The sequence below is a fragment of the Ascaphus truei genome, chromosome 3 (assembly GCF_040206685.1).
Source record: "Ascaphus truei isolate aAscTru1 chromosome 3, aAscTru1.hap1, whole genome shotgun sequence".
Lineage (NCBI taxonomy): Eukaryota > Metazoa > Chordata > Amphibia > Anura > Ascaphidae > Ascaphus > Ascaphus truei.
In genome coordinates, this window is record NC_134485.1 from 228764960 (window position 1) to 228785243 (window position 20284).

Below are 20284 nucleotides of genomic sequence, written 5' to 3' on the forward strand. Positions count from 1 at the left end.
TTACTTTACTCTCCACTTAAACAAAAGTGACAAAAATAATATGTACTTTTCCCTTGTAAAATGTCAATTTTATTTTATTAGGTTATTGCAAATAAAAATGTTTTATTAAATCTAACATTGGGACACCTCAGCCAGTGTATGTTTAGACAGCTAGTCAAACATTCACATTGTGTATAAGACAACTAGTTCAATGTGTATGATTGCTAATTCATTTTATATTGCTAAAATCTAGCTTGGTTGAGTCATCCAGAAGAGATCTGATCTCATTAAACCTTAAACCTTAACTGAAGCCCGATTTATAAAAAATATTTTGTTTTGTTATGTTTCCTATTTATATGTCATTGTACTAGACTATATTATCTGACGTAGTTTTACTATAGTATATGATCATAATCATGCTACATATTCTACTTCACCCCACATTCAGACAATTAAAGGGAAGATTCTGGTATAAAAAAATGCCTTGACTATAGTTTATTTGGAGATTACAGATGTAGCCAGACTCTACGCCAAGGGCCACAGGAAACAAAGCATTTTACTGCGACTTTAGTGAAGGCTTTTCTCCATGCAGACCAGAATGTTAATCTACTGTCGCTACATCTGTATGTATAATTTTTTCCTTCTTTAAGAAAAGAAAAAATTAATAACTTAAAACTAGATGGAAATCTACATTATGGTCATAATTTTATTTATTTATATTTTTATCCTAATGGCTTTAAGACTAAGTTGTTTTGTTTTATTACCGTTCATGTGTTGAAGCTTTTAATTAATAATGAATATTATTTGTCCAGTAAAGTCTGATTTAATTTTTTAACCGTAATGGAATAAGGATTTTATTTAATTAGGAGTTCTAAACATCACCTTTATTTCGGTTTCAATCAAACCTCTTTTTTTAACATGAGTTCAGAAATGTTATGCACTCTATTCCAGCCCAAATAACAACTGCTTTGTAACTGTGAAAATTAGTCTCCTTAAGTTTGCCAATAAGATTCTTAGTTAATAGGCTGTGCTAATGTCTTCCCCTTCATTAGCATGGAGAAGACATTGTCATAGCACAATAGTTACCTAAATACACTAGGTTATTGAAATATGTTGTCAGTTTATTAGCAAAGTAAAAGTTGTACAATAAATGCTAAAATAATGGTACTCATAAAACATTCTTGCTCCACAATGAATTTAGTTCATTATTTTATCAGTCCACCAGTACTTTTTACAAAATAGACTTAAACCTTAGGGTACCATTATGACATTACCTGAACGTCACAAGAGCCGGCACTCTTGGGGCCTTATTGATTTTAAAGGAACGTAATTTAATTATTGGTCGTTGGTTTGAGTTGCGATTGGGCTCCATTTTAATTCATATCACTGGGGCCTGGACGTGATCATGTTGCCATGATCCTGGAATACAGGCCGCACGAGAGTCCAGCATCCTAATGTTAAAATGTAAATTATATACTATAGCGTCTGCCCAACTACTTTTATATTGCTATATTTCTCAGGTATTATCTTGTTACAAAATGTGCACATAATATTTTCATAAACATTTTGCATATTGTGTCATAGACCTGAACTTGTCATGGAAACATTGTGAAACATAAATGGACTTTTTATTTTTTATTTACCTTTGTACTCAATTACAGTGTGCATAATAATACTCTGATAATTTTATATTGCCAAATAAGAAAGCACCAGTGAACATTGAAACTTAAGCGATTCTTTTTGTTCTTTTACAAATTATGAAACTGAACAAAGCCTCCCATATGAACTACTGTAGTTATGTTTTGTGAGATTGCAATGAGATTTAGTTTAGACTGTAAAAATGCATGTTATCTATCATATCTATGTTTTTTATCTACTGTACTTTGCCTTCTTATTTATTCTATACATTTTATATTAAAGCGTTTCATTGGGAAATTTCAAAAAATAAATCGGTAGCACTAGTTTGAGAGCAACAGCTATTCAATAAGTGTTGAATATTTAAGTGCTCTATTGTAACCACAATTGTCCTTTGTAGCGATAGTTATTGTAACAAATTAATTTCAGTTTTTGACACAGAATTGACCTGCAGTTTATAACTAAAAATATGCATTGTTATACTTAAATAATATACAGTACATGAAGACAGCCTAACAGTAAAATACTTGGGCCAGACATTTATCGATCAAAATATTTGCCGTATAAATCAAATCTGTGTTTTCATGAAAAGCAACAACAATTCTAAATTTTATTAAACAAATGAAAATATGGAAGGGCCAAATATGAGGTTCTACTGGGTTTAAACTGAGAAATTAAACTGCTTACAGTATATTACATGTAAGGTGCTTGCAGTACAGACCTTAATTACCATACATTTTATGATGTTTACTTATTATTTTTTGTTGGGCCATGCATCTGCTCCACACAGGGAGCCTCTTTACAAAACAAAACAAAACAAAAAAAAAACATTATCTGCTAACAACCAAAGAATATGAATCTTGCAAACATTGTTTTTCATTCTTAGCAAATAATTTAAATCCCGAGGGAACATTTTGCCTAAAAAAGCGCTTCATGCAGGCAATTACATTTGTTTTTGCAATTTTCAGGTAATTAAATATGACTAGAAAAACGTTTTAGCCATAAAATCACTTTACAAAAACTGTAATCATGTTTTTTTTTTTTTAAATAGCGAAGTTATTTGCTAAGCCATTGCCATTTTTATCCATTTGAACATGGACCCCTATAAGCTTATGCCTGCCGTATTACACAGCTTTTTAAGCACAGCCTGGGTTCAGCACTCAGCAGTGCTGAAGAAGCTGTGTAATATGCCAGACATAAGCTTATAGGGGTCCATGTTAAACTGGATAAGATGCAAAAAGTAACAAACTGTGAGTGCTCAATCCCTGACTGCAGTGAAAGCATTGTATGCCAAGAGGTAATGAGTAAAGGCAGGTTTGTGGACGTTTCTGAGACATGTGCTCATAAGTGGTATTTTTATTTTAAGACTTCATATTTTTATCATAGGCAAATGCTTAGATTCAGTTTAAACTCCTGTTTTCAGACATAGTTTTTTTTTTTTTTTTTTTTTTTTTTTTAGAAACTTTTGACTTTTTCTAAATGTGAACCAGATGAAGATTGACATTTTTGGGGTAAAGTTCCAGGCTCTGAATTTGGCATTTGTTTCGACATTTTAGCAAACTCAGAGTAGTAGATTTTGAGAACTAAACTGTTAAGAAGCGGACGTTTCCATTGTTTGTTCTAGTGCAGGATAAATAAACACGTGTAATAAATGCAGTAACATACAATTTACCAAAACTATTTCAATATCGTTGGATAGTTGGTGCTCTCACTTAAAGCAGCTTCATGGCTTTTACCATTTTAGGATATTTAATACTGAAACTCTATGCCCCCATTCTGTATGTAGGATTTTTTTTCTGGGCTTCATGTGATTTATGTTATAGGCTCTGATTAATAGAGCTATTTAATGAGAAAGGCCACCAGCAACCATATAAAAGAAGAGAGAGTATGTGCATTTAGCTGAATTGGTGATCTGGAGGAATAAAGACCAGGGTTGTAGGAAACCAGTAGCTTAGGTAAAATTAGATCTTAAGTACAGAAAAAAGTGGTCACAAAACTACATTTTGGGACACCATACCAAGCTCAGTGCTAATATTGATATTGTCTGGGGAAAGGTAGGCTTTACTTGCCTGTCATCTCCCCATTATGTGTATACATATGCATGAACTCAATGCTCAGAATAGTGGCATTTTGCCTTCTTTGGCTGATTGCTAAAAGTATCTTATTTTGCCCACAATGACAGTAAGTCCACTAAACTAAACCATGTCAATTATACTTTTGCTTAGAAACTTCTGGGCCAAAGGTCAATTAAATTTTAATAATGATTTCATAGACTCAAAAAATTAGAACCTCATAAGCTTGGTGGGGCCCAAAACTGATGATGTATTTGCTTATGACCAAGAACCACTGATTAGATATGGCGAACGTTTAGCCAGAAAATCACTTTACAAGTACTGTAATCATGTTTTTGTTTTTTTTAAATAGCGAAGTTATTTGCTAAGCCACTGCCATTTTTATCCATTTTTACATGGACCGCTCTAAGCTTATGCCTGACATATTACACAGGTTTTTAAGCACAGCCTGGGTTCGGCACTCAGCAGTGCTGAAGAAGCTGTGTAATACGGCAGACATAAGCTTATAGGGGTCCATGTTAAAATGGATAAGACGCAAAAAGTAACAAACTGTGAGTGCTCAATCCCTGGTATATTTGGCGTCAAAATGTTTTTTTTTTTTTTTACAAAATACAATTTGCAGATGGATATACTTAGGCAGTTTAGAGAGCGAGAAAAGTGTTATTAATATCCCCTGAAATCTCCCTTCAAAATACATGTGGATACACCTGTGCTCAAAAAAGAGATAACGTGGAATATATGCTAATAGGATGGGAAAAGGATGGGGGGGGGGGGGGTTCCCAGCACTCAATGATCAATAAAGGCAAAAGGGGGATATGCCAAATGAATTTAATTAATGAATATGCAAATGAAGCAAAAAGTACACAACTTGGATCATGCAACAAACAAAATATAAATAAAGCAAAAAAGTAGCTCACAATGAATAAGGAAAGGGAGATAACACAGGGAGAGGGAGGGTGGATAAGGAAACAACAAGGGGGGAAAAGCAACAGGAAAATGCAATTGCAATGTTTTGGGGCAATGGCCCGTTCCCCGAGGTCACAATGAGCAGTGGTACTTCCCTTTATCCCTTTGTAAAAAAAAAGAAGCAAACACCCTAATAACAGTTCATGTAGCAATCACATAAGGAGTCCTATAGTGAATGAAAGTAACAGTAATTTGTGATCCTAATGAGGTGAACCACCTGTAAGTCTAAAAGGGCAATAAATGTGACAACCAATGTGCAAACAGAAACTGTCCAGAACGTCCAGCAATTAGCAAGGAGAAAGAGGTCATACTGTACTTTGTTCAGTTGACATCATGTCTCTGGAGTTCCTCTGTGTGCTCCCTCCTGCAGCCACTGCAATATAGATGCCGTCCGGGAATGCCTGTTCTGTTCTGACTGACAGATTAAATCTGTCAGTGGTGATATTGGATACCGAGGCTTGAGCCTCATTACTCCAAGTTCTCTTGTTGAGTGTATTGTCGCACACTTTAGGAAGCTTCTTGATCTGTGTTACTTGCCACAGTTGAGTTGGTTTCACAGCGTCAGCGCTGTGATGAGTCGTGGGTAGCGGTCAAATGGGTTTGCAGAGATCGCAGCAAGCTTCTTGATCAGCGGATTTGAGTTCTGGTCCAGTTCCTTGTAGAATTTCTCATTGAGCTTCTTTAGATGTTCATCCAACATCTCGATGCCCAGCTCCCTATGAGGTCCGCTATTGTTGTAGGAAGTGGTGCGTTGGACGCAATCCGCAGCGCCTTGTTCTGTAGTTTTTGATGAGATGATCTGAGCCGTTGGTGGCAGTCACTCCACACCGGGGAGGCGTATGTCATTGTGGGTCTAATGATCGCCTTGATCACGTTGACTTTGCTCCGGATGGGCATGGTCCTTGTCTTCAGCAGGGGGGAACAGTGCTGCCAGCTTGGCTGTTGCCTTCTGTTGAGTCTTCTCAATGTGGTTTCTCCAGCTTAACTTGCTATCTAGGATTCCCGTCCGGGAATGCTAAAGGGATCATGTGAAATACCCCTCAGGGCTGACATCAGTTGGCAGAGACAGCACTGGCCATCACCGATTGGTCCGTTGTTCATGTGTCACGAGACGTAAGCCATCCTCTCCAGGAAGTAGCACCCATTGTTCCAAATGGTGCATCAGGGAGGTACCAGTCCGCGGATGTGCAACCACACACTGAAGCAGACTAGAGGCATCTCCATCACCATGGCGACATAAAGACGTGTGCATAGGTCGCTTCGGTTCACCAGGCAAGCCCATCTGTGCATGCTCACTGCCATACTGCTGTAGATATGAAGCATCTCTGTTATCATGGAGATTGAATGCTTGCCACTAAGAGACCAGAGCGTGCCTCCGGAGCTCAGATGGGTGGCAATCTTGCCAGTACTCTCAATAAATATATAGAAATAAAAACAGAGAAACAAGGTTAATGCATAGTGAATTCTCACTTTTACAAACACTAAAAATGTGAATCTAGCAAAAAACTGATCATAATGACAGGTAATTCTCAGGGGGCTCGTAAGGCCGATATATGAATATTCCTAGACATACTGTAGTATTGTCTACTTGGTACTAGCACTCCTATTTAAATAGGGACCACCAGAGGGGTAGTGAAGCGAGCACATTGAGTGACTTGTCCAGATATCCAGCGTGTCTTGGGCAAAAGGTGGGTCATCACATGGACTAGGAAGAATGGATCACATCACTCCCTGATTCTGGTGATATTAGAGGATACGGGACACCCAATTCAGACAAATGGACAACATTGTCAACTTGGCATGCTAATAGGATATTGCTCCTGGGCTAATCAAATGTATATACATTTGCAATCAATGTGTGGTAGCGGCTGATGGTATTGCATACACAGGTATGCAAAAGTCACTTTTTAGACCCAAGCCTTGGATATCTGTGGCTGTGGAAAAACACCATATTTGCAGCAAATTCACATGTTGGCAAAATATTTGTGCACTTTTTTTTTTTATTTTAAATTCTTTATTTTGAGTTACAGTAAATGGCAAATCATACAATAGTTGATATGATAAGTGCAGCAATATACAATGTGAAAGTATGCATTGTACATTCATAAGGTAAATAAAGGGCCAATCCTGTGACAGTTTTTGTTTGTTTTTTATGTAGAAAGTATAACAGTAAAATGAGAATTAGGGGTGATACTAAGTGTAACAATTGAAAATAAAAAATAAAATAAGTTTAGATAAGTAACTGAATTAAGTAGAAATAGCTGTTTTAGTCCAGTTGAGATAGTGCAAATTAGTACTTCAGTATTAGGTTATACCATTTTTATTTGGACTAACAATTGATATTTTAGGATAAGCTTTCAAGAGTTCTTCTCTCATCCTCAGGTCAGCAATACTGATTTACACAGATTCCATGAGCTGAACAGAGATGTAAAAAAGAAAAACAAGATAGACATCTAAGACAGATGACGCAAAGAAGGCTTAAACAGACAGGGCAATAAATGGATGAAGGATAGTGAGACACAGGACTATAGCAGTGGGGTGGAGATGAAGGGGGAGAGGGAATTCATTGTAAAATTCACAGAGAGGCAAGGACAAACAGTACAAAAAATTATAGTCGTTGGTTAAAAACTCATATCAATATTATTTATTTATTTATTTATTTATAAAATATTTTACCAGGAAGTAATACATTGAGAGTTACCTCTCGTTTTCAAGTATGTCCTGGGCAAAGAGTTATGATGACAAATACATGTTTACAAATACAGTTACATAAATGAGCATGGTATACATTATATACAAGACATTGCGTGCACAGTAAAAGATTATATATTATGGGCGTATGAAACCATTACAGACCAAATTAAAATGTGTGACAGCCTTAGATTTGAAAGAACTTAAACTGGTGGTGGATGTAAGAGTCTCTGGTAGGTTGTTCCAGTTCTGGGGTGCACGGTAAGAGAAGGAGGAGCGGCTGGATACTTTGTTGAGCCTTGGGACCATGAACAGTCTTTTGGAGTCTGATCTCAGGTGATAGGTGCTGCATGTGGTAGGGGTGAGGAGCTTGTTCAGGTAGCTGGGTAGCTTGCCCATAAAGAATTTGAAGGCAAGACAGGAAAGGTGAACTTTGCGCCTAGACTCGAGTGATGACCAATCTAGTTCTTAGAGCATTTCGCAGTGATGTGTGTTATAGTTGCATTGGAGAATAAAACGACAAATTGAATTGTAGAGGGTGTCAAGTTTGCTAAGGTGGGTTTGAGGAGCCGAGCCATATACTATGTCTCCATAGTCAATAATTGGCATTAGCATCTGCTGTGCGATACGTTTTCTGACCAGGAGACTTAGGGAGGATTTGTTCCTGTAAAGTACCCCTAGTTTGGCATAGGTCTTGGTTGTCAGGGTATCAATGTGCACCCCGAATGTTAAGTGGGAATCAAACCATATGCCCAGGTATTTAAAACTAATAACAGGAGTTAGGGTGGTCTAAGTGTTGGTTCTAATCTGGAGCTCAGTCGCTGGAAGCTTTAAAAATTTAGTCTTGGTCCCAAATACCATTGTTACAGTCTTGTCAGTGTTTAAAAACAGTTTGTTTTGGGAAATCCAGTTTTCGAGTCTGAAAAAGTCAGACTGAAGTATGTGTTGAAGGTTAGAGAGGCTATGGCTGTGTGCATATAGGATTGTGTCATCTGCATACATGTGTATTGAGGCTTCCTGACAAGCTGTGGGAAGATCATTGATGAACACTGAGAAGAGTAGGGGCCCCAGAACAGAGCCTTGTGGGACGCCACAGGTAATATCCAGGGGGTTAGAGTTAGAGCCAGAGATGGACACATGTTGGGATCTACCTGATAGGTAGGACTGAAACCAGTTTAAAGCATGCTTCCCTATTCCAGAGCTCTGGAGTTTGTTAAGCAGGATAGCATGATCAACAGAATCAAAAGCCTTTGCAAAATCTAGGAATACTGCACAAGTGAGTTGACCCGTTCCATTCCACACTTTATTTCATTGCAAACTTTTAGCAGGGTAGTTACGGTAGAGTGTTTGGGGCAAAACCCAGATTGGAATTGGCTAGGGAAATTTGTCTTGTTATAGTAATCGCTTAATTGGGAGTGGACACATTTTCCCATGGCTTTGGATAGGATTGGGAGAAGGGAGATTGGCCTGTAGTTTGAGACAGTGTTTTTGTCCCCACTTTTGAAGATTGGGACAACTCTGGCAGCTTTCCAGGTCTTAGGGATATGGCCTGCATTCAGGATAGAGTTGACTATGGAAGCAATTGGTTTGGCAATAGCTGGGGCACCAAGTCTTAGGAACCTAAATTGTAGTAAGTCAGATCCACATTGGCTGCTTAGTTTTAATTTGAGAAGCGCTTGTGTAATCTCCTCTTCGGATACTGGGCCAAATTGAAAATTGTGGGCAGTATTGGGAGGGGGTGGGGCTATAGGGGTACTCCCAGGATGAGATTCAGGTTTGTGGTTTGGGCTGCGTTTCGCTAGTAAGTTAGTAGCACACCCCACAAAGTAATCATTGAATGCATTTGCAATGTCGGTGGGGTTTGTCAGAGTAATATCACCCTTAGTGATATTACTTGGCTGTTGATGGTTAGAAGGCTGGAATATGTTGTTGATAACCTTCCAGAAGTTAGCTGGGTTTATGTGTTCTGAGGAGATTGTCAGAGTAATATTGTGCTTTTGCATGCCTTTTTTGCCTTGTGCACATGTTCCGCAGGCATCTGTAGTGATTGAGATCGTTGGTAGTGCCAGTTACTTTGTGGCTTTTCCACAAGGCATCCCTGAACTGGTAGAGTGCAATAAGGTCAGGTGTAAACCATGGATGGTGGGCAATCCATACCCTTATTCTGCGTAGTGGGGCATGGGTATCACAGAGTTTTAAGAACTCGGATTGGAAATAGTCGAGCGCAGAATCAGGGTCAGTAATTAAATCGATTCTGTGCCAAGGGCAGTTGGTAAGGTCAACCAGAAACTGTTGTGGGTTAAAGTTTCTAAATGTTCCAGTGAGGAGAACTTTAGGGCTTGATTGGGTTGGTTTCATTTTCCTTACACAGTACACTATTGCATGGTCACTGAAAATGTCAGGAAGGATGCCAGAGGATTGGATTCTGCTGGGGTTTGAGGAGAGAATCCAGTTTAGCAAGGAATGGTTATGTGATTTCAGGTTTGTCGGTGTGGGTTGGGAAATGAGTTGCGATAGGTTAAGTGACTTGAGTTGTATCTGGATTTTGTGGTTTTTAGGGTCAAGCCAATTGAAGTTGAAATCCCCAAGAACTAGCAGCTCACTCTTCTCATTCAGAGAGAAAATGGAGCCAAGAAACTGGGTGATATCAGTCAGAGATTGTAGATGGGCTTTAGGGGGGAGGTAGATGCCAGCTAGCAAGATGGGCTTAGAAAAGGGGAGGCAGATTCTGCCAACTAGGATTTCAAAAGAGGTTGGGCTTGTATTGCTGTACGTCCTCTTTTTTTAGTGTCAAAATATATTATCATTTTGAGGTCAAGTGTTTTGCCTTCTTGAGTGCTTCAAAACATTCCTTTGAGGATTTGAATTTTTGTGAGAAGTGGTTTCCCACTTGGCTGCACTTGAGTGCAATATCTTGCTTCGTGTTGTGTTATTGTGTGTCTGTGTAGGTTTGTTCTGGTTTTAAGTTTTTGGCTGGTTTCACCAATGTAGCATTCTTGGTCACATTTTCTGCATTGAATCATATATACTACATTCCTTGATGTGTAGCAACATGTTCCTTTGACATTGAGTGTGTCATTTTTGTGACTGGCTGTGGTATCTTGGCATATATGTTAGCAAAGTTTGCAGCGTGTGTTGTTGCATGATCGTGTGCCAGTAACAGCTTCCTTCAGTTTGTTAAGACATTTTCTATTGATGAACTTCTGTCTGAGGTTTGGTGGTTGCCGGAATGCAAGGATGGGAGGTTTGGGGAAAATGTATTTTAATGTTTCATCCTCAGTCATCATGGGTTGCAGATCTTTGATTATTTTTCACATTCCCTCTAGGGCAGGGTTATATGTAGCCACTAGGGTTATATGTGTGGTTGTTTCTTCTTATATTGGAACAGGTATTCTCATGGAGCTTTAAGTGCAGTTGTGATTGTTGTGCCAATAGTCCCTGCTGTTTGAACAAAGGATGCCAAGTTTCCTCAAATGTATACTGTTTATGTCTTAAGACTAACGTTTGTTTCTCCATTGAGTACGGTTTCCAAACCTCTGAAATCTAAGACTCCACTTTTGGGACAGTAGTCTGCTTCCAGAGCAATAGAATCATAAAACTTGCTGCAATGAGGATGTGTAGTACAATGATCTTTTATGTTTGTATTCAGGTATAATATTTCTATTGAGGCAATGGATGAGCCATGGATCTCTCTGGCAGTTGATAGTTTCTATTCTTCCAATTCTGCTTATTATCTCTTTCCAAAATGACGTAATAATGGAGCAATTCCACCATATATGCAGCATGAATCCTCGTTCGCCACAGTCACTCCAGTATTTAACTGAGGAGTTAGAAAATAGGAGGTTCAACTTGGTGGCAGTGTAATACCATTTAAAAATTATGTTACAAGAGTTTTCTGATATCCTATTTGAAGTTGAGGATTTGCTTGTGATGGTTCAAATTTTGTACCATTCTGTGATGGGTATTTGCGTCCCTCATAAATTTACATAGCTTGTCTTATTTTGGTCATCTGAACCAATTATATTTGGTAAATGGCTAATAGGCCACGTCTGCTGCTGCTTAAACGTATGAAGATAGATTCAAACACAGTAGAAAGGCATGAGTTTAGGTTAGGCTGTTTGTGCGTGACCATGTAGAGTCTAATTTGGTTATAGTGCTATAATTCTCCATCGGGCCAATTATGTTTTTGTCTGATTTGTGAGAATTGTTTTAATTGAGCAATAAACATAATATCTAGAAAATACCTTCTGTGAAAGGCCGGTTTGAACTCTAGGTTACAAAATAATGTATTAGTGCAAGCAGAGAAGGGAAAGTACTGGGAGAAGGGAGTGTTACTATTAGAAAATCGATCCCATATCTGGATTATTTCTGGAATTACAGGGTGGTCCATTCTGAATGGGGGTGAAATTATTGCCTTTCACATGATTTTGAAAACAATTAATGGATTTTATTCCTTACTAATTCAGTAGAAGGTGTCCAGCTCAACTTGTTTACCTATAGAATTTTCCAAGACAACCCATAATTGGTGTGTACCATTAACATGCAAATCAAACAGACTATATAGTTGTTTTGCTGAATTGTAAAGCAGGAAGTCAGGAACACCTAGGCCCCAAAACTGAGGGTTGTAGCCTTTATTCTAGGGGGCTTGTTATTCCATGTATATTTATAAATGCAGCTTGGATGGTGCAAGCCTAAATGGGAGGGTCTGAAAAAGGTACAGTATACAACCTTAGATAAACATTCCTTTTAATTACATTAATTCTTCCTAGCCAGGATATGATTAACTTATTCAATTTTGCTACTGCACCGACACACTTTATTCGAGCAAATACCCAGTATGTACCTGGCAGATACCTGGAATGCGCTGCTCCTCACCTCTGACAAGCCCCGTTGCGTTTGCCTTCCCAGCCTGGGTTCATGCCTGTCTGACGGGTGGCTGATCTGTTAAATGATTAGGATTTAATAGGCTGCAATGCTTCGCGTGTCTACCAGATGGCATAAATTCATGAATTGTAATGCAGTATATATATATATATACTGTGCAGTATTGCAGCCAGCGGGAATAAAATGCTTCAATCCCTGCCTGGAAAATACCTCAATGCACTCGGGCAGAAAACAGTCACAAACCTCAATACACCCGGGTATACCCGAATTCGTGGGACTAGCCGAGCTCGAATAAAGTGTGTCGCCAGTGTAGGTCTCGTCTGATTTCTTCTAGTAGTTTTAGGTAATTTAGGGCATAAAGATTATTCATTTATGGGGTTTTGTACAGTCCTAGGTATTTATGTTGTGTTTGTTCTATTTAAATGGGATGTTGTTTTCCATCTGATTAACCAAGTTTTGTGGCAATTAAATGTTTAAGGCCACTGATTTACTCATGTAGTTCCTGAAGTTAGAAACAGTCCCAAAAGATTTTAATTCTTGTAACAGATTTGGTAAAAAAAGAACTGGCTTAGTTAGTATAATTAGCATATCGTCTGCGAATAGTGCAAGTTTGTGTTCCTGGCTGTTTATAGATATTCTTGAAGCATTATGATTTTACTTGATGAGTTCTGCCAGTGGTTCTAATGCCAGACCGAAAAGCAGTGGGGAAAGGGGGCATCCCTGTCTTGTTCCGTTTTTATGTCAAATGATTTAGGAAAAGAACCATTTATGTGTATTTTAGCCATTGGGGTAGTGTATAGAGCTTTAAAACAGTTTAGAAATTTCCAAATCCTATCCTCCCTACAACCTTGAACATGTAAGCCAAATTAATTCTGTCAAAAGCTTTTTCCACGTCTCTTGATAGGAGGAAAGATGAGATTTAGTTTTTGTGAATTCTGGTATAATTGTTGGCTTCCCTATTTGGGATGAACCCTACTCTGTCCATATTAATTAAATCAGATACAAATATATATATATATATTATTGCCAAGGATTTTAGCAAAAATGTTGAACTCTATGTTAATAAGGGAAATAGGATTATAACTTTGTGCAAGTACGATTATAACAACTGTGCGTTGGTTGGGTCTTTGTTTGGTTTGTGAATAACTGTTATATGAGCCTCCAAAGTTTGCTATGGGGTGGATTCTTACAATTTTGTTGAGGTAGAGATGGCACAAGTTGGTGAGAGACTAAATGTGTGGGATAAAAAAGAGAGAGAAGAGTGAAAGATAACTCATAGGCATCAGGCATGGTATATTGACACAATCCCCTTGAAAAAAATATTTTAAATATTGCCCAGAGTAATGTAAATGTACAAAAGAGATGTGGTCTGAAGGACAGTAATTGTTATGTGGGTGTCTCCTCCTCAAGTGATCCTTTCCAAACCCCTTGTGTATCAGTATATCTCCAAAATGGAAGAGCACAACACAGTACCTATCATGGCTATTTTGCTATTGGTCAGCCTGACCATCTGGTCTCTTAGAATACTACTGTCCACTGGCTGCCCCCAGTGCCTTAATTTCAGCCTTCCAGAGTGTCGCTGTCCTGTTGTCATTAACATGCGACCCGCACAACAGAGCAGACCAACCAGGAAGATGACCGCTCTCAGCTCCACAGCACTACGGTTTCATGAGACTTGTTCTCACTTTATCAGTGGCACAATAAGCATGATATCACCCACCATGACCTGCGTGTGTGACAGGGATACTCGCTAATCCGGAAGTAAAGCACTACAAGGCAGCCAGCAGATGCCTGCTTTCTTAAGGACCATTTCAAGCATTGGTTAAGCAGAGACCTATCAAAAAGGCAAAGTGTACCCCTTACAGATATACTGTTTGACTGTTTATAAATGTGAGTTCATAATAATACTTTTTTACTTCTATTTCAAGCAAATAAAATTACTACACAATGACAGGGGTGTGCTCAATATAATATCAGCATTTTGTGGTAATGTCAACATTTTCACCAACATTCCTCTTGGTACTTAAATAAATCACTCTGACTGATTTTGCCTACACCCATTAGAGATTTCTATGATATCTCAATTAAATACCTCACCCTGTCCTTCACTGCCTCCCTGGATAAAATGGGTGCATACACCTATCTAAAGATTTAAGAATGATAACTTTTACACCCATGTATCAAAAACAATAATACTAACTGTGTAGTTAAATTGTCAGTCCTAGTGTTATAGACATATATTCACATGCTATACAAGTTAGTCCCTTTCTCACAGTTCATCCTTAAAAACAATCTAGCTCAACACAAATCAGGAGGAATAAAAAACAAATCAGATGAATTCTGATGATGGCTGATTTTAACACTGTGTAGTTTAGTTGGACTAGGAGCATGTATCTGTTTGTAACTAAGCACAAATAATATAAAATGCCACACCTCCAAAGGAGAAAAAATAAAAGCTTTAAGTCATGCCAGCCAATAGGACAGCAAGAACCTTGGGATTTAAAACAGATTTGCAGATGTACCGTCTGTGTGCTTCCTACAGGAAGAATGCTCATTAAATGCAAGATGCTTCTTTTGCTCATGTGTGTTTGCAGCAACAAGGCATAGGTTTGTAAGACTGACGTATCAGATAAAGTCTGTGCTTATCACACCGACGGTGTAGCACTAGCAGCTGCATAATAAATGACGGTGAGAATCATGTTAGGCATGCTCACCTAACCTAACTTGAATCATGCGTGAGGGGAGCTATTGGAATTCAAATAGACTTTCTTGTTCCCAGCAGTCGGCAGTAATAGAATGCTTTGTGGAAGATGACAGATGCAGGGAAAAGATGCTGTTTTGCACTATCTTGATTTGTTACAGCAGCCAACTTATTGGCATGATGGAGTGACAAGAAAAAAAGCAGCTGGCATGGAAGGTAGGATTAGCGAAGTCATTGTATCATTATGAATGCAATAATAAACTGACTGACAAAGCGTATGTTAAATTGATCTGCAGATTGACAGTGCATGATATATACTAAAATAGACTTTGAACTATGAAACCGGGTCTATTTCTCCGATATGCATTTGTATTACATTATTCTTGTGCTTGCTTTTTTTACCAGGGAAATAATTTGTTAATAGAAAGCATTGCATTAAGTTAAGAAGTCTTTCTTAAGAGTATGTGATTGTGTAGTTGCAGGTAGACAGATCAAATGTCAACTGAAAACCACCTCATGCATCACTGGCATAAAAGCTACAAAACAATTAGATGCAAGTCTGGAATTAATGTACTGTTTCACATCCTGTGATCCAAGTCAAAATGAAGCTGCTTATTGAGAATGCTAAATTGCAAAGAGCAATGTCATTGAGGTTTGTTTTCTTTTAGTAGTCATAATGTAAGATCATATTTTGAGTTCTCTTTGGTTTCACGTTGTATCTTTTCAACACATTCCATGTACAGTATTCAGTTAAGTGCTGTATTTGATACAAAAAACTACCAATATCCTGCAGGGTTTTCCAGCAACTCCAGCATCTGCTTCGGTTATTGAACAGTATTCACGTTTAGCCAACTTGATGTTTACCCAGCTGGTCTATCATTTCTCACTTGATTAGTGCTCTTAATTTCTGTTTATCAGCTTGTATCAAATTGGGATTTAAAGCCTATTATTAATGAGAGATGACAGCAAATGTTACATTGTATTGGTGACATTTTTTCTGGACTGTACAGTGTGTTGCTTAGTTTTTGTTTAATATTACATCGAAATACCTCATATTTGTGAAGATATTTTGTATGGGTTTTATTTCAGAGTGCTATATAAGTATCTGACATTTAGCTGTTTTGCTGAAATCTTTAGTTACATCTTCTATGGTTTATTTACTTAGCACTAGAATGAAAGTGGTCTCACAACAGGTGATTATTTACAACATACAGTAAACTTTATAAGTGCACATTGTTAATGGGAAAATAAGAACATAAGTAATACTGTACTGTGTGTCATTGCAACTTAAGGCCACTTTGTTCCACATAATGTTATTCACAGCTGACAATACTAGTTGAGTTTGTTCTAAAAACAAGTGTGTACACACTTACTGTATCTCGTTTATTATTCTTTATTTCTGATGTGTAAACGCCTACCTTCATAGACCTCCTTTGCTCTTATGTTACAGGTCTGCAACAAAAGAGTTAAAGGGCTAGTCTACGCCTAAATTAATTGCAAGCTTGTTTACAGAGCTTTAAACACACATGACCGTGCACAATGATAAAAAGCATATTGATTTCAGCATAATTTTGGACAATGTTGCATTATTCTGCAATGTCAAACCAATTTGCTCATCTAATGAAGATCATTAAGGACCTCCTGTAACAGCTCTGCAGACCCAGAAAAACTTGCACTCATCAATCCTAAATTGCTTAGTTATTCTTATTTTCCACTTGACAAATCATCACAAGCCACTAGAGGGAGCAAGTTGTTGTCTGTTCTCTACATTAACATCATTAGATGTAAAATAAGTATCTAAAACAAAGCTGTATGCACCCTTTCTATTTTAAGATTCTTCTTGCTATGTTCTATACTACTAATTACTCTGTTTCATATAAAATCTAAATGTAACAATCCTTCACGTTGCTTTTTGATGAGGCTTTCGTTGAACTTTGCATCCATGGTTTTATGTCCTATAAAGTGTACGTAGTAAGATGTGGCATATGAAGAGTTAAAGTGCCTGTAAGAGTCATCATGTTTGTGAGAAATGTATATCTGTCATATTTAGAGAGATCTTGGTTATCCCAGAATATTTCATGTTGCTCTGCCAAGGACTACATTTACTACACTAAGGGCCTTATTGTATATTGTCCACAGAGGCCGGTGGGGCTGTTTTTGGCCATAAATCTCCATTGAAGTCAAAGGGGATTTTTGTCTGAAAAAGGCCCGAACAGCAGCTTTCAGACTTTGTAGAGTTACCTCCTTAACCTGACTGACTGAGATAATTAACAATTCTGTTATTATTTGCATAATTAGGCAGCTGACACCTGCTATTTAAATCATACCGTATATTTTTTACATAATTCTTGAAAAAATTTGACAAAAATGCTAAATGTTTTTGATCACCATGAAATTAAAATATACTTATTTTCTCTATGTACGCTTAGAGTTATTTTTTTCACTTTCATATGTCATTTGCTTCAGGTTACGTGATCTTCTAGTACCGAGCTCATCACTATTATGATAGCGGGCATCTTGCATTCTTCCAGTTAACACGTATTGAATTTTCACTGAAAAAAGGCAAATTCGGGTTTATTTATTGTTTGGTGTGCAATCTGTCAGCAGACGACGCTTGACTTTGAGATGCCCTAGGTCTTAGTTTAAAATATATTCTCACAGAATAACAGTTCACTCTCTAGAGAAACAAAACAGAAGAGGCACAAAGTTAGATATATCTTTGTTTGGCATTGATTTTAATCTTTTTTGCTTGAACAATAGCTTAATGATTTGGTTTTAACAGATCATATGTCACCTCACATCTTTTTTTTTTTGTTGCTGTTTGCCCTTCTAGTAATAGTTGATCATGACTAGCACAGAACCTTCTTAGAAAAATCATTGTGTCAGTGTCTCCTACAGATTTGCTGATCGTGTCTTAGTGTTCATGTAGGGTAGCAGATGAGATCTGAAAAACACTGGGAAATTACCAGTCCAGACTAGTCACATAAAACAGCACTATATCTATTACCTCAATTTATTCAGCTATACAGTATGTTCAGGTTGTATCAGTCTTATCTCCTCCTATGTGACTTCATGTTTTCTCATCTCAGTAATGAAAACTTCAATATACTGTATAGGGAGGGAAACAAGTGGTGGAACGGAGCCTATGCGTCCTTAAACCCCAATCTCACTCAAGATCTGCTGAATTGTCTCACCTTACTCTAATCTATTTATAATTGTAACATGTTCTCATCTACCAGTAAAAAAGATTTTTAAATGTACAGTAATGTTCATTTAAAATTATAGAGATAAATTACATCATAAGGCATGTAAATGACAATGCCACCCACTGTGCTTTTTAAGTATAATTAAAAAAAAATTCACAAATGTATGCAGAGCAAATGTAACCAAGAATGTCGTTTTAAAAACAAAGTCTAATGTAATCAAGAAGAACCCACTGCAAAAGTTAGAAGTGAAAACAAAATAATTACTACTTGTGGTTTTGCAAATGTCATGAACATAGATTCCTATCCTGGCTTTCCTATCCAGTGATATATGGTTTCATACCCTACTCCATATTAAAAGTTTTATTGATGTAATTAAAAAATTGCTGACAGTCATTATAATGATTATGAACGAGGGCCTCATAGGACTGGTTGATACATTTTGTGTTGCAGTAATTTGTGAAGTTTAGGTCATTAAACTGAGTTGTAGTTTAATAACTTTTTTTTTTCTTCAGAAATTCACAAATCTGAACATTTTTAAGAGTGCCTTAAAAATGATTTTACATCATTATTTCACCAACATAGAAAAGCAGTTGAGAATAGAGTATAGTATGTACTGTTGATTGAAATACGAATGGAATCTAAACACAAATAATGTTTTGTAGACTAACTCTATTTTTAGCACTTAAGGTCTCATTGTACATATAACTACCTACAGGTATTTAATATGATCACATAAAACATCCGTTTATGGACTTATATGATCTCTGCTGCTGCATATAAGTGTAAAGATTGAACTTTACTATCATCAGTGTTCGACAAACCTATACATTTGCATGCCCCGGGCGAGTGGATTTAACATCATGGTGAGCTCCTATTGGCCCAAGCAGCACACGTTTGGTACTAGGTGGCGAGTAGATTTTTTGTTCGGCGAGTAGATTTTTTGGTGATTTGTCGACCACTGACTATCATCACTGTATTATTTGTTTGTGTGGTCTTTTGAGCACCGGATCCTGGATTTGCATTAGTCCTACTCACCAATCACCTAAAACACTAGCATTTCAAAAATGTATTTACATATTCAGCTTTATGTATACTGTTCAGTGCAATGACAAACCCAGATATACAACTGCATTGTAACAATCGTCAAATATTGCCTTCACATTTTAACTATTTCACTTTGAGGATACTCTACCATTGGGTAGAGAATCCTGAAAGTGAAATAGTTAAAACCCATACTCCCTGTGCTTGTTTCCTTTTATCTCCAGACACAATTTTGTAATAACAGATGACTAAAAGCACCACAGTAATTACCTGCTGCTCGTTCGCGGAACATGAATAATAATCTGACAAATCTCCCAAGACAGCAACAAAACACCTTGAAAATGAGCGTGGACAGGCTCATACCTCGCATAATACTACATCAATGACAAGGGGCCTTTTGCAGTAAAGTCCGAAAGAAAGAATCACCAGGGTTTTCACCATTTTTGACAGTGTTGCTATCTCGGGAAGAAGGTGGTCCCTGGAACTGAAAACAATGCGATTCTTCTACGGAGACCCCCTGCTCATCTACACTAGTAATAACATTTAAATTAAAATATGTAGTAAGAACCAATACACAACCCACCCCTGTGCCCCCACATAAAACCATTATTTATCTATTTGGACACACAATTGATAACATAGGCCGTGGGGGTGCCTGGGTGGTCCCCGTGGACGTCCGGGGATCATTGGGTGGTCTCTGTGGGTCCCCACTGGCCTGTGGTACTATCCTTGTTGTAAAATGCTTACAGTCGGCGGCACAGGAGGAGGACTGAAGATCACGCTAACCTAAGTTAATGTAAGGTTATTAGTAACACATTAACTAAAGGGAATAACCTAATGTTAAACCAGTTTTACACCTTTTAAATAGCATAATGTTACATTTCTACGTCTGTCAGTGATAGTGATATGCCAAAGAGATGTTGCCCCTAACATTGCATACAGTAGGTCTTGTCTAAGGGTGGTGGTACTTCCATCCAGACACTGAAATATGGATTTTGTAGAAAAGAGATATAGAAAATAAAGAGAGTCCTAGTTTACTAGAGAACCAACTTGCTTAGATTGTGTTCCTCTGCAAATACGCCTTTATACAATACGTGGAGAGATACCTC

At 37.6% G+C, this 20284-nt stretch overlaps 1 protein-coding gene across 12 annotated transcripts in view; it reads left to right on the forward strand.

Annotated features, from left to right (window-relative positions):
* Positions 1-20284, forward strand: part of DMD (dystrophin) — a 2761517-nt gene that overhangs the window by 151693 nt on the left and 2589540 nt on the right. For 9 of the 12 annotated variants that reach the window (XM_075590266.1, XM_075590270.1, XM_075590272.1 and 6 more), the window contains exon 1: positions 14747-15144. The exons of 1 other annotated variant lie outside the window; for it this stretch is intronic. In XM_075590266.1, the coding sequence (XP_075446381.1) occupies positions 15045-15144 (100 nt within the window). In that variant the 5' untranslated portion in view covers positions 14747-15044. Of the gene's footprint in view, positions 1-14746; positions 15145-20284 lie in introns of those variants that run through there. 2 more of the 12 variants (XM_075590263.1, XM_075590264.1) reach the window with 2 other exon arrangements.